Source organism: Hyperolius riggenbachi, chromosome 3, assembly GCF_040937935.1.
Source record: "Hyperolius riggenbachi isolate aHypRig1 chromosome 3, aHypRig1.pri, whole genome shotgun sequence".
Lineage (NCBI taxonomy): Eukaryota > Metazoa > Chordata > Amphibia > Anura > Hyperoliidae > Hyperolius > Hyperolius riggenbachi.
Genome location: NC_090648.1, coordinates 501,205,985 through 501,220,929, shown reverse-complemented (window position 1 = coordinate 501,220,929; position 14,945 = coordinate 501,205,985). Strand labels below are relative to the sequence as shown.

Below are 14,945 nucleotides of genomic sequence, written 5' to 3'. Positions count from 1 at the left end.
GGGCCCACAGCTCCTTAGCTACGCCACTGGTTTTTGCCTCTGGTCCCCTGTGGTTTCAGCTTGCTCTGGATATCCCTTTGCTGCAGTTCAGCACTCGGCAGCCTCCATGACCCTGGCAGGTAAAGTTTCTTAGGGTCCTGCCAGGTCAGAAGGAGGTCAAAGGTCTTGGAGCTGCCGTGCTGCTGGGGCTGACACTCGTGGTCCAGGCAGCGTGTGGAGATAGGAGACAACTTTCTTTCCCACTGTCTTTCTGCCCCCTCCCTCTTTCTCCCCACTCTCTCACTCTTTCTGCCCCCTTCCTCTCTTTTTCCTCACTCTCTTGCTCTCTCTGCCCCCTCTCCCTATCTTTCTTTCCCTCTCTCTCTGCCCCCTGCCTCTCTTTCTCCCCCACTCTCTGCCCTTCTCTCCCTATCCTACCTACCTATGCTAAAAGCACCCAGCCATCACTACCTACTACCTATGCTAAAGGCACCCATCACTACCTACCTATGCTAAAGGCACCTATCCTTACTTACCTATGCTAAAGGCACCTATCCCTACCTACTGTACCTATGCTAAAGGCACCTATCCTTACCTACCTATGCTAAAGGCACCTATTCCTACCTACTGTACCTATGCTAAAGGCACCTATCCTTACCTACCTATGCTAAAGGCACCTATCCTTACTTACCTATGCTAAAGGCACCTATCCCTACCTACTGTACCTATGCTAAAGGCACCTATTCTTACCTACCTATGCTAAAGGCACCTATCCTTACCTACCTATGCTAAAGGCACCTATCCTTACTTACCTATGCTAAAGGCACCTATCCTTACCTACCTCTGCTGAAGGGACCTGTACCCAGCTACCTTTGCTGACGGGACCTATACTTAGCTACCTATACTGGAGGCACTTGTACCTGGGGGCAGTTCATGACTGGGGGGGGGGGGGGGGGGGGTCTGCAACACTTTAAATGTTGGTAGATCTCCTGGACTTGGCAAATTTTAAAGTAGCTCGCGAGCTGAAAAAGTGTGGGCACCCCTGTCATAGACTATGAATGAATTTTGCAGGAATGGCTCTTTTGCAGGAACAGATCTTTTGCAGATACTGATCTGTTGCATGTGTGCAGCATCTTTGTGTGCAGCATCTTGCAAAGATTTCTATCTGATGGGGAGTTCAGCTCCATAGAATAGACTGTGTAGAGTATGGCTCTCATACTACATGGAAGGGGGTAACATTTGGTCTGTGATCTTGCCTTTTCCAAAGACTACGGTCTGATGTGTCTATGTGGCCTAATAATTCCAATCAACAATCAGTCTGCAGCTTGGAATTGGTCCAATCTCTGCACTTTCTGCTGATTGGCCCAATGTCAAACTGCATACAATTTTCATTAAATTTGCATGCAAGCTGGAGTCCTTAGCATCTCATTGACCATAGAGAGCCAGAACCCTCACAAAGCGGTCTAATAATAAAGAGGCCTAAAAAAAGGTCTATAAAAATAAGATCTGATTATATTTTTAACACCAACAAAAAACTGTCACCCTGATTTACATTCTGAAACTTATCATAGGCAGCGACATCTTTACACCTGTCAGGTGATCGCTATGGAATGTTCATTAAGGGCCCATTCACACTAGAGCGTTTTGCCGGCAACTTCGGCAAAACGCTCAAGCGCTAGCACTTTTTAAAGCAAAGCAAAGTTTTGCGCTTTGAAGTGTGAATGGGGCCTTACTGAGAGTTCTGAAGCCAGTTAAAAATATAACTGGTTTGCCAGAATGCTTAGAGGAAGGAAATCCACATAGCTAATAAGCCTAGGCTAAACATCACTGGAAGGGTGTAGGTACAGTCCAATATACAGAAATATATAGATGTAGGAAGCGTTTCTGAATGCTGAAACAAGAAACCATTACTTAAAAGTGGGTATCCTGAATAATTTACTACATTTACTATATGTCACTACAGGGCCTCTTTAATACAGATGCAATTGTTGGACAGGGGTTAATTCTCCCTTTGCTGGTGTACTCAGACATCCCTAGAGATCTAAATGCATCTCCAGGGGATACAGCAAGTTATTCAGGAGTGGGTTAATTAAAAAATTGTCTGATGTTAAGAGATTGGGATAGGTAACACCCCCCACCTGGGTCATAGTAGATCATAGTGAGGATTGCTGAGAGTTCCGAGAATTAGTGTCTGCATGAAGGCAACTGCTGCATGTGACTTTTAAATGCAACGCTTGTTTTGCTAATAGCTTTATTTTAGTATATGGTGGTAAAGGACAACTGTAGTGAGAGGTATATGAAGGCTGCCATATTTATTTCCTTTTAAACAATACCAGTTGCCTGGCAGCCCCGCTGATCTATTTGGCTGCAGTAGTGACTGAATTTCACCAGAAACAAGCATGCAGCTAATCTTGTCAGATCTGACAATAATGTCAGAAACGCCTGATCTGCTGCATGCTTGTTCAGGGTCTATGGCTAAAAGTATTAGGCCACATACACACATCAGACCATAGTCTTTTGAAAATGAAAGATCACAGACCAATTTTACCCCCTTTCATGTAGTATGAGAGCCATACCTTCACAGTCTTTTCTATGGAGCTGAACTCCCCATCAGAAAAAAATCTTTGCAAAATGCTGCACACACAGATGCTGTACAGACACAAAAGATCAGTATCTGCAAAAGATCTGTTCCTGCCAAAGATCCGTTCCTGCAAATTGCATTCATAGTCTATGAGATCTGCAGATCATCATACACACCTTGTTTACCTGACATTCATCTGCAGATCAGACAATCATCTGCAGATCTGAAAATCCATCCTGGTGGATCTGATCTGCAGATGATTGCCTGTTAAACAAGGTGTGTATGATGATCTGCAGGTATCATAGACTATAAATGCAATTTGCAGGAATGGATCTTTGGCAGGAACAGATCTTTTGCAGATACTGATCTTTTGTGTCTGTACAGCATCTGTGTGTGCGTCATCTTGCAAAGCTTTCTGTCTGATGGGGAGTTCAGCTCCATAGAAAAGACTGTGAAGGTATGGCTCTCATACTACATGGAAGGGGGTAAAATTGGTCTGTGATCTTTCATTTTCAAAAGACTATGGTCTGATGTGTGTATGTGCCTTTAGAGGCAGAGGATCAGCAGGACAGCCAGGCAACTGGAATTACTTAGAAATAAATAAATATGGCAGCCTCCAATAGGCATATCCCTCTCACTTCAGGCAGGGGCGTAGCAATAGAGGTTGCAACCGCATCGGGGCCCTTGGGCCAGAGGGGGCCCCTGAAGGGTCCTCCCTCAACTACAGTGTTAGCTCTCTATTGGTCCTGTGCGCATAATAATCACATCTATAGATACTGTGAATAGTGGTAATCATTAACAAACTGCTTCCCATCCCCTTCTTGCTCCTCTGACACTGTAGTTGCCATTGGCAGGTTTTGGTGCACCGTATCAATCGTCATGTATAGAGTGCTTGGGGGGCCCCATTGTAAAACTTGCATCGGGGCCCACAGCTCCTTAGCTACGCCACTGATTTCAGGTGTCCTTTAAACACATGTTATTATTTTCTATCCAGGTGTTTCTTAGCATTATTACAGCTTGTACCACTTTATCAAACGTGGCATCTGCTGAATATTATCATGAATGCCTTACCTCAACTACTCCTTGCCTCATCTATATTTGCTGGGAGTCCTACATATTTGTTTGGCAAATTAATTGTTTTTCAATTCATTTGCCTGGCAGTCCTGCTGATATCTTTGGCTGCAGTAGTGGCTGAATCACACACCTGAAACAAGCATGCAGCTAATCCAGTCTGACTTCAGTCAGAGCACCTGATCTGCTGAATGCTTGTTGCCAGAGGATCAGCAAGACAGCCAGGCAATATGCATTGTTTAAAAGGAAATACATATAGGAGCCTCTATATATCATCCACAAGGCAAACCTAGGCAGTTGCCTAGGACCTGGAGAGAGTCTAGGGGTGGATGCTACCCCACCAAAAAGTCAGGTGACCATCAACCATGGGCAAAAACTGCTATCTTGCCTAGGGCCCCATGCCATTTAAACCATTTCTTCCTCTATATCCCTCTCTAGGGACCTATCTTAGGTTCCCTTAAAGTGGATCCGAGGTAAACTTTTACTCATTGCATAATTGTGTTCCTTTCCTATTGTTTATAGGGCATTCCTCAAACCAAATGCTTTTTTGTTTTTGTTTTTTTAATACTCTAATTCCCTAAAAACTAAATAAACCACGCCCACAGGTTTTCAGAGAGCCTTGGCAGTAGCAAGGGCTCATGGGAGCTCAGTCTGGGCAGGAGGAGGAGGAGGTGTTACTAGCCATTGATTTCAGAGGCAGAGGGGAGGAGGGAGGAGGAGGGGGGATTTGGTTTTTTTTCACAGGCTGAGTGCTCAAGATACAGATAAGGCTGCCTCTGTGTAATGTTTACAAACAACATGGCTGCTGTCATTGTATCACAGGAAGAGATAATAATTTTCTATTAAAGCTGTTTGCAGCTAGATTTGCTGTGTAAACTACCTAAAGATAGATAAGATATATAGACACGTTACTTGTTATAGTTAGTTTTTCATCTCGGATCCACTTTAAATACATGATTTATCACTTTAACTGCAAAAACCACTGAAATAAAGTATGACAGGTTGGAGTACCCCCTAAAACCAACACAAGTACTCCCGAGGGTGCGGATCCCAAAAAACTCTATCTTGCTGTTCTTCCACCAGGTAATGAAAGGTGCTTGGCTTAGTCCTAGACCTGCATTGCCGTATACTTCATCCCTATTGCCTGATGAAGCAGAGTCATTCCTGCGAAACGCGTTGTAACAAATCAGTAATGATGTTGTATCAGATTCTGTAACAAATCTGATACATCATCATTACTAATTTGTGTCTACTTGGAGGAGGTAAGTCCACCTCCGCCTCCACTATTTTGTAAACATTTTACCTTTTTTTTTTGTCCTAGTGGCGCCTCTGCTTACCTTTACATTTCCATCAGATAATATACACATAGGAGGTGGGTAAAGTATCGGTACAGGATCGAGTTTATCGTAATGCCAGATCAGTTTAATACTCACCGACCAGCTTCATGAAGCTGTCGTAGTTCTCCTGAGATTCCATCTCCCATTTGCCGCTGAAAGCCATGGTGAGGTGTCTGGTGTGGAGAGGGTGAGGTGAGGCTTTGGCGAGAGGTGCAGAAGAACCAGCGGCCCCGGCTTATATTCCTTGCACCAGGGACACCGCCCTCTAACTTATCTCACCATCATCTCAGGTGCCATCTGATAAGACGGTGTGTGTGACCTGCAGGTGAGACCAAGTTCAGCCGACCATAAAACAATAAAAGTGGATTTTTTTTTCCGCTCCTTGTAATATCCCATATCTTAAAGAGGATCTGTAACAAAAAATTCCCCTGCGCGGTACTCACCTCTGGATCCTATTGAGGTTTCCCCCGTCCTCCTGTGTCCCACGGTGGTCTTGCTGTAGTAGCCCACTCAACAGTGGGCATGTAAATATTTACCTTCCCGCCTCCAGCGCAGGCGCAGTATCGGCTCTCCGCTCGGAGATAGGCAGAAATAGCCGGTCTCCGTCGGGCCGCTCTACTGCGCATGCGCAAGTCTCCTGTGCCTGCGTACTATAGCGGACCCGACTGAGATTGGCCATTTCCGCCTATTTCTGAGCGGATAGCTGCAACAGCGCCCCCGCTGGAACTGGGAAAGGTAAATTTTGCACAGCCTGACAAATTGTAGGCTGTGTGTTCCGGGGGCTGCAGCGAGACCACCGTGGGACGGAGGAGGGCGGGGGAAGCCTCGATAGGATCCAGAGGCTTCCCCCTCCCGAGGTGAGTGCCCCCCAGGGGAACTTTTTTTAATTACAGAGTCTCTTTAACCTGTGGATTAGCAGGAGGGTCGGCAGATTTAGCATACAGTACCAGGCCCCATGTCAGCCTCCCAGGCAGTGATGGATTCTAGGTGGATTAATAAAGATAGCCCTACATCACTCTAAGTGCCATCAGATTGACCATGAGGCAGGGGCGTGGCAATAGCAAGGTGGTCATTGATGTGTTAACTATTATTATTATTATTTAGTATTTATATAGTGCCGACATATTACGCAGCGCTGTACAGTGTATATATATATATATATATATATATATATATATATATTGTCTTGTCACTAACTGTCCCTCAAAGGAGCTCACAATCTAATCCCTACCATTGCCATATGTCTATATTATGTAGTGTAGTCTAGGGCCAATTTTTAGAGGGAGCCAATTAACTTATCCGTATGTTTTTGGAATGTGGGAGGAAACCGGAGTGCCCGGAGGAAACCCACGTAGACACGGAGAGAACATACAAACTCTTTGCAGATAGTGCCCTGGCTGGGATTCGAACCAGGGACCCAGCGCTGCAAGGCGAGAGAGCTAACCACTAGGCCACCGTGCTGCCCATTCATTTTCCTGTGTTTCTCCACCCTTTGACTTTACCTTGGTGCCCATAGACTATTTGCATTGTAACTTGCATATTGCCCAGTCAATTCATATCCTATCAGGTAGGGACAAGTGGCATTGCCCAAGAGTGCTTAACCTGTAGCCGTCTGCTAGGAGACTGTTAGGTGGCGAAACTGCCGTCTATTTACATTTTACAGTGCTGCTATCTAAGGCAGCGCTGTACTGGGGACAGCCGTGTGACATGGCTGTCCCTTTGGGGGATTGGCTCTCATAGGCTGATGTCTATGAGAGCCGATCGCTGGGATTGGCTGGTGGGAGGAGGGAGGGAGGGGATAAAAAAAATTATAAAAAGATAGTAAAATGTATTATATAATAAATATTAAAAAAATAAACAAACATCCCAGCAGAGATCAGAGCCCACCAACAGAAACCTGGTGGGCAGAAAAGGGGGAGGGATCACTTGTGTGCTGTTGTGAGTTGTGCGGCCCTGCGAGCCCTTAAAGCTGCAGTGGCCTAAATTGTAAAAAATAGCCTGGTCACTAGGGGAGTGTAAGCCTAGGGTCCTGAAGGGGTTAAAGAGGAACTCCAGTGAAAATAACCTAGTGTGGGTGTTAAAAAAGCCAATCAAATTTCAGCCATTCATTTTGAACGGGAAAATGTAAACTGCAGCCATTCTTACACTGTTATTGGCAGGGTTTTCAAACTTACCACAGTTGGTCACTGGGTGACTGAAATTAAGATTCAGGAAAGCTGGTGGAGCCTACAACAGCCAATCAAAATTCACCTATTGATTTTCAAGGGGAATATTTAAATTGCTGCCAAAAACAGCCAATCAGATTTGATTAATGTTAATGATAATATACAAATTATTGATACCAAGGACCCCAAAGCTCATAAACTTGGTAATTGAGTGACTATAGGTCAAGTTCAGAAAAAGTGGGCAGCGCCAACAACATTTTTTTACATGGGAAAATATAAACTGCAACCATTCTTACACTGTTAATGGAAGTGTTCTCAAACTTGGCACAGTTGGCCACTGGGTGACTGGGATTAATAGTTAGAAAGTGGGTGGAGCCTACAACAGTCAAAATTCACCTTTTGATTTTCAAGGGCAATATTGATATTTCTGCCATTCTTACACTGTTAATGACCGACTGTAGCAGGTTTGAGGCCTCTGCTTCAAATTCACTGAAGGGGCGGAGCCATAAACAGCCAATTAGATTTTTTTTGCTGGATAAACTGCTTCCATTCACACAATTTTGATGCCAGGTACCCGAAAGTTCACAAACTTGGTCATTGAGTAACTGTGTGTCAAGTTTACAAAGACTGAGTGGAGTCAAAAACAGATTTCCCTGGGAAAATATAAACTGCAGCCCTTCTCCACTGTTAATGGCAGGGTTCTCAAACTTTGCACAGTTGGTTACTGGGTGACTGGGATTAATATTCAGAAAAGTGGGTGGAGCCTAAGAAAGCCAATCAGTATTCACCTGTTTCAAGGGGAATATTAAAATTGCTGCCATTCTTGCACTGTTAATGGCACAAGCCTCAAACCTGGTGCAGTTGGTCATTGGGTCACTGGGCTTCAAATTCAAATTCAGAAAAGGGGGTGGAGCCACAAACAGCTAATCAGATTTGTTTTTTAATGATGATGAGGACCCGAAAGCTCACATACTTGGTCATTGAGTGACTGTGTGTCCAGGTTACAAAAAGTGGGCAGAGCTAAAACCAATTTTCACTGAGAAAATATAAACTGCAGCCCCTTTTTACACTGTTAATGGCAGGGTTGTCAAAGTTTGCCCAGATGGTCACTGGGTGACTGAGATTAATTTTCAGAGAAGTGGGTGGAGCCTATAATAGCCAATCAAAGTTCACTTGCTGATTTTCAAGGGGAATATTTAAATTGCTGCCATTTTTACACTGTTAATAGCAGATGCCTCAAACCTGCTACAGTTGGTCATTGGGTGACTGGGATTAAAATGCTGGAGAGGGGCGGAGTCACAAACCGCCAATCTGATTTGTTTAATTTCTATGGTAATATACAAATTATTGGTGCCAAAGCTCACAAACTTGGTCTCTGAGTGTTTGTGTGTTAGGGTTAGAAAAAGTGGGCGGAGCCGACACCAGCCAAACACATACCCGGGCAACGCTGGGTCATCAGTTAGTGACAAATAAATGTGGCCACATTGGCCACAATTCACCAAGCTTGTCTTTAATAACTATTCTGAGCCATTTGTCCTTTTATCATCACGGTGATAAATCATTTAGTATTCACCAAGCAGTTTACATCATGCAGTCCTAAAGTTTAGGATTCTATCCTAAAGTTAAAGTTAAGGATGCATTCCTTAAATGAATGAGTGAATCCTTACAGTAAGGATTTCTGGTGACATATATGGATATTTATGCTGGGTTTGGGGGCTACCTACTACTGAGGACATATGAGGCTATCTATACTGGGGAGGGAGGCTACCTAATACTGGGGGCACAACTGGCTATCTATACTAAGGAGGGGGGTGCCTAATACTGGGGACATATCTGGCTGTCTCTACTGGGGGGAGGGCTGCCTAATCCTGGGTGGATATCTGGCTATCTGTACTAGGAGAGGGGGGCTGCCTTATACTGGGGACATATCCCACTACCTGTACTGGGGAAGGAAACTGCCTAATGCTGTCTGGCTATATATCTGGCTTTCTATGCTGGAAGAGGGGGCTGCCTTATACTGGGGACATATCTGGCTATCTCTACTGGGGAGAGGGCTGCCTGCCTAATACTGGGGGGATATCTGGCTATCTGTACTGGGAGAGGGGGGCTGCCTTATACTGAGGACATATCTGGCTACCTGTACTGGGGGCGGCTTCCATATACTGGGGACACATCTGGCTATCTATATTGTGGGAGGGGGACCTACCTAAAACTGGGGGAACATCTGATGCTGAAGCCATTAATTACCATAAAAATGGGTATCCTGAATCTTTTACTGCATTCTACTATATGTCACTACAGTGCCTCTTTCAGTGTATGATAATAAAGAAGTACTAGCAGGGCTAGATTTAGCACTAGGCACACCAGGCATGAGCCTGGAGGCACCAGTGTGCTGAGAGTTGGCTGTCATCAGTTCACAAACCCTGCTCACCTTTCTAAAGCCGCACTGACATCCCTGGAGGATAGAGAGCTGGATGGGCAGGCTGGGTGAGCAGTCGTATCCAGCGTGCCCCTCCAGCTGTCTTTGCCCCTGGGGTGGTGAGAACAGTGAAGCTCTAGAATGGTGAGCGTGGGCACCAGGGGCCGACCTACCATGAAACCACTTGAATCATTTCATTCAGGCAGCAAAATCTAGAGGGCGGGGTTTTGACAAACAGTTTGGGCCACCTGGCGCCGGCCTCCTCTCCACTCTCCCGCCCCCCATCCTGGCCTACACAGTGCCCTCCTCATCCACACACATCCTCGAATCCCTGTCCTCATTCGACCGGTGGCACCTTCAGCCCCTCCCTATGACATCATAAGCAGCCGTCGGTATATACCTCTTATCGAGGCATGCTACGGTACAACCCCATTACTGGTGAGAGATCACAATGGGCAGTCAGAGGGGAAGCTTTGGCATGCGACCAATCATCTCATAGGTCACTGCTACTGATCAAGTGCAGTGATTGGCCCAATGACGGTGCCGTGGTCCCGCCCGCGAGAGCATCGGCACTAGTTAGCAAAAGGAGCAGCGGACTGCTGTGATTGGCCGGACTGGTGCCAGTACCTCCTCCTGATTTGTCTTGTACCAAAGCTTACCCTCTGACTGCTCATGGTGATCTCTCGCAGGTGATGGTTTATATGCGGGGGTATATATGATATGAGGTATATATGATGGGGGTATATCAGCATTTCTTGGGGCGGGGCCCCCCATCCTCCAAAGTTTGCTTCAGGCAACAGAAAGTCTAGAACCGGCCCTGATGGGCACGTGGAGAGGTGATGGTCGGACTGACCAGGGAGCAGAGGCAGTCAGCACATGGAGTGAATTAGCGGGTGAAGCCACCTTGGCGTCAGATTTGTAGGTTTGGGGGAGGGCAGAGCTTAGAGTGCCAGATCTTCTGTGCCTATAGGATCCCTACAAGTAAATCCAGCCCTGAGTATAGCAGAAAGGATAACTGTGGCAAATGAACCTTCATCCAGGTGAGCAGGGGCGTAGCAATAGGGGTTGCAGAGGTAGCGACCGCATCGGGGCCCTTGGGCCAGAGGGGCCCCGAAGGGCCCTCCCACAACTACAGTTTTAGCTCTCTATTGGTCCTGTGCTCATAATAATCACTTCTATAGATACTTTGAATAGTGGTAATCCTTAACAAGCTGTTCCCCATCCCCTTCTTGCACCTCTGACCCTGTAGTTGCCGTTGGCAGGTTTTGGTGCGCCGTATCAATTGTTATTTATAGAGTGCTTGGGGGGGCCCCATTGTAAAACTTGCATCGGGGCCCCCAGCTCCTTAGCTACGCCACTGCAGGTGAGAGTTCAAACCTCTTATCTGACGCTTCAATCAGTAATCCCATTACGTACCATAGAGAGGAGGGAGCTGGGGAGGAGGGTGGACTTGGCTAATAGTACATGGACTGCTGATCTTTTATTACCTGTATAAATCTGAGACACAAGGCCGAGAGATGCTGAATCATGAATACAGATAAGAGACAAAGCAGGCTCACGTGTCTATCTATCTATCTATCTATCTATCTATTATATTCTATTATCCATCCATCCATCCATCCATCCAATCTATTCTATCTATCTATCTATCTATCTATCTATCTATCTATCTATTCTATCTATCTAATATATCTATTCTATCTATCTATCTATCTATCTATCTATCTATCTATCTATCTATCTATCCATCTATTCCATACTAGCTGGGCGCCCGGTGTTGCCCGGGTATGTATTTGGCTAGTGTTGGCTCTGCCCACTTTTCCTAACCCTAACACACAATTACTTAATGACCAAGTATGTGAGCTTTGCGGTCTTTGGCATCAATAATTTGCAATGAAATAAAATTAATCTGATTGGATGTGGCTCCACCCCTTTTCTCAATTTGAACCCCAATCACCCAATGGCCAACTGTACCAGGTACAGGTGATTAACAGTGCAAGAATGGCAGCAATTAAATATTCCCCTTACAAATCAATAGGTGGATTTTGATTGGCTTTTATAGGCTCCACTCACTTTTCTGAATAATAATCCCAGTCACCCAGTGACCAACTGTGCAAAGTTAGAGAACCCTACCATTAACAGTGCAAGAATGGCTGCAGTTTACATTTGCGCAATGAAATTTGTATTTTTCTCCACCCACTTATTTCCTAACATTGTTCAGGTATGTATTTGGCTGGTGTTGGCTCCACCTACTATTTCTAACCCTAACACACAATTACTCAATAACCAAGTTTGTGAGCTTTGCGGTCTTTGGCATCAATAATTTGCATTGAGATTAAACAAATCTGATTGGCTGTTTGTGGCTCCACCCCTTTGTCTGAATTTAACCCCAGTCACCCAATAGCTAACTGTACCAGGTTTGAGGCTTGTGCCATTAACAGTGCAAGAATGGTAGCAATTACATATTCCCCTTGAAAATCAATACGTGAATTTTGATTGGCTTTTGTAGGCTCCACCCACTTCTCTGAATATTAATCCCAGTCACCCAGTGACCAATTGTGCAAAGTTTGAGAACCCTACCATTAAAAGTGTAAGAATTGCTGCAGTTTACATTTTCTCAGTGAAATTTGCATTTGTCTCCGCCTACTGATGACCCGGCATTGCCGGATTATGTATTTTGCAGGTGCTGGCTGCGCCCACTTTTCCTAACCCTAACACACAATTAATCAATTACTCAATGACCAAGTTTGTGAGCTTTGCGGTCTTTGGCATCAATAACCTGCATTAAAATGAAACAAATCATATTGGCTGTTTGTGACTCCACCCCCTTTGATAAATTTAAACCCCAGACACCCAATTATCAACTGTACCAGGTTGAGGCTTGTGCCATTAACAGTGCAAGAATGGCAGCAATGAAATATTCCCCTGAAAAATCAATAGGTAATTTTTTATTGCCTTTTGTAGGCTCCACCCACTTTTCTGAATATTAACCCCAGTCACCCAGTAACCAACTGTGCAAAGTTTGAGAACCCTACCATTACCAGTGTAAGAATGGCGTCTGTTTACATTTTCCCAGTAAAATTTGTATTTGTCTTCGCCCACTTATGACCCGGCGTTGCACGCTTATGTATTTGGCTGGTGTTGGCTGTGCCCACTTTTCTAACCCTCACACACAATGAATCAATTACTCAATTACCAAGTTTGTGAGCTTTGCAGTGTTTCGCATCAATAATTTGCAATGGAATGAAACAAATCTAATTGGCTGTTTGTGGCTCTACCCCCTTTCTGAAATTGAACCCTAGTCACCCAATGATCAACTGTACCAGGTTTGAGGCTTGTGCCATTAACAGTGCAAGAATGGCAGCAATGTAAATATTCCCCTTGAAAATCAATAGGTTAATTTTGAGTGGCTTTTATAGACTCCACCCACTTTTCTGAATATTAATCCAAGTCATCCAGTAACCAACTGTGCAAAGTTTGAGAACCCTACCATTAACAGTGTAAGAATGGCTGCTGTTTACATGTTCCCAGTAAAATTTTTATTTGTCTCCGCCCACTTATGACCCAGCATTGCCCTTTTATATATTTGGCTGGTGTTGGCTGTGCCTACTTTTCTAACCCTAACACACAATTAATCAATTACCAAGTTTGTGATCTTTGCACTGTTTGGCATCAATAATGTGCATTGAAATGAAAAAAAAAATAATTGGCTGTTTGTGGCTCCACCCCCTTTCTGAAATTGAACCCTAGTCACCCAATGATCAACTGTACCAGGTTTGAGGCTTGTGCCACTAACAGTGCAAGAATGGCAGCAATGTAAATATTCCCCTAGAAAATGAATAGGTTAATTTTGATTGGCTTATAGACTCCACCCACCTTTTTGAATATTAATCCCAGTCACCCAGCGACCAACTGTGCAAAGTTTGAGAACCCTGCCATTAACAGTGTAAGAATGGCTGCAGTTTACATTTTCCAGTGAAATTTGTATTTGTCTCCGCCCCCTTTCTGGTTATGGGAATAAAAAGTATCCTATACTTTATTCCAGGTAATGTACTATGTGTGTGCCAAATTTCATTCAAATCCGTTCAGCCATTTTTGCGTGATCGAGTAACAAACATCCAAACATCCGAACTTTCCCATTTATTATATTAGTAGGATGGTGCTCTACCACTTCTGTCCAAGGAGCATGACTTTCCATTCATCAACATTAAGGCCTGAAACACACCAGAGGAGTTTTTCTGAGCGTTTTGAGTTTTTAAATCTGCTGCTAATGTTATCCTATGTGTCTGTACACACTGGAGCGATGAGGTTTTGTAAAAAACCCCATAGCATTACATTGGGAAGAGGTTTTGAAACCTTTAAAAGCTCTTCCTAATGTAATGCTATGGTTTTTTTTTACAAAACCTCATTGCTCCTCATTGCGGTGGCGTAGTGGTTAGCTCTCTCGCCTTGCAGCACTGGGTCCCCGGTTCGAATCCCAGCCAGGGCACTATCTGCAAAGAGTTTGTATGTTCTCTCCGTGTCTGCGTGGGTTTCCTCCGGGCACTCCGGTTTCCTCCCACATTCCAAAAACATACAGATAAGTTAATTGGCTCCCTCTAAAAATTGGCCCTAGACTACGGTACTTACACTACATAATATAGACATATGGCAATGGTAGGGATTAGAATGTGAGCTCCTTTGAGGGACAGTTAGTGACAAGATATATATATATACACTGTAGAGCGCTGCGTAATATGTCGGCGCTATATAAATACTAAATAATAATAATAATAATTGCTCCAGTGTGCACAGACACATAGGATAACATTAGCAGCAGATTTAAAAACTCAAAACGCTCAGAAAAACTCCTCTGGTGTGTTTCAGGCCTTAATTGAATCTGCCATGTGCCTGCCCATATGGCCATGTTGTCAAGGTCCTGTTACTGTTATGTCATTACTAGCTGATGGCCTGGCGTTGCTTGGGTATGTATTTGGCTGTGTCGGCTCCGCCCACTTTTTCTAACCCTAACACACAAACACTCAATGACCAAGTTTGTGCGCTTAAGCATCAATAATTTGTATATTCCCATAGAAATTTAACAAATCAGATTGGCGGTTTGTGACTCCGCCCCTCTCCAGCATTTGAACCCTGTCACCCAATGACCAACTGTAGCAGGTTTGTGGCATCTGCTATTATCAGTGTAAAAATGGCAGCAATTTAAATTTTCTCCTTTAAAATCAACAGGTGAATTTTGATTGGCTATTATAGGTTCCACCCACTTCCCTGAATATTATTCTCAGTCACCCAGTGACCATCTGGGCAAAGTTTAAGAACCCTGCCATTAACAGTGTAAAAGGGCTACAGTTTATATTTTCCCAGTGAAATTTAGCTGTTTGTAGCTCTGCCCTCTT

The 14,945-nt window shown here is 44.4% G+C and overlaps 1 protein-coding gene across 1 annotated transcript in view; it reads right to left on the bottom strand.

Annotated features, from left to right (window-relative positions):
* Nucleotides 1-5,192, bottom strand: part of LOC137561758 (gastrotropin-like) — a 29,354-nt gene extending 24,162 nt beyond the window's left edge. Inside the window, exon 1 of the mRNA XM_068273107.1 lies at nt 5,065-5,192. Within this exon, the coding sequence (XP_068129208.1) occupies nt 5,065-5,131 (67 nt within the window). The 5' untranslated portion in view covers nt 5,132-5,192. The remainder of the gene's footprint in view (nt 1-5,064) is intronic.
* Nucleotides 5,193-14,945: the final 9,753 nt, after the last annotated feature.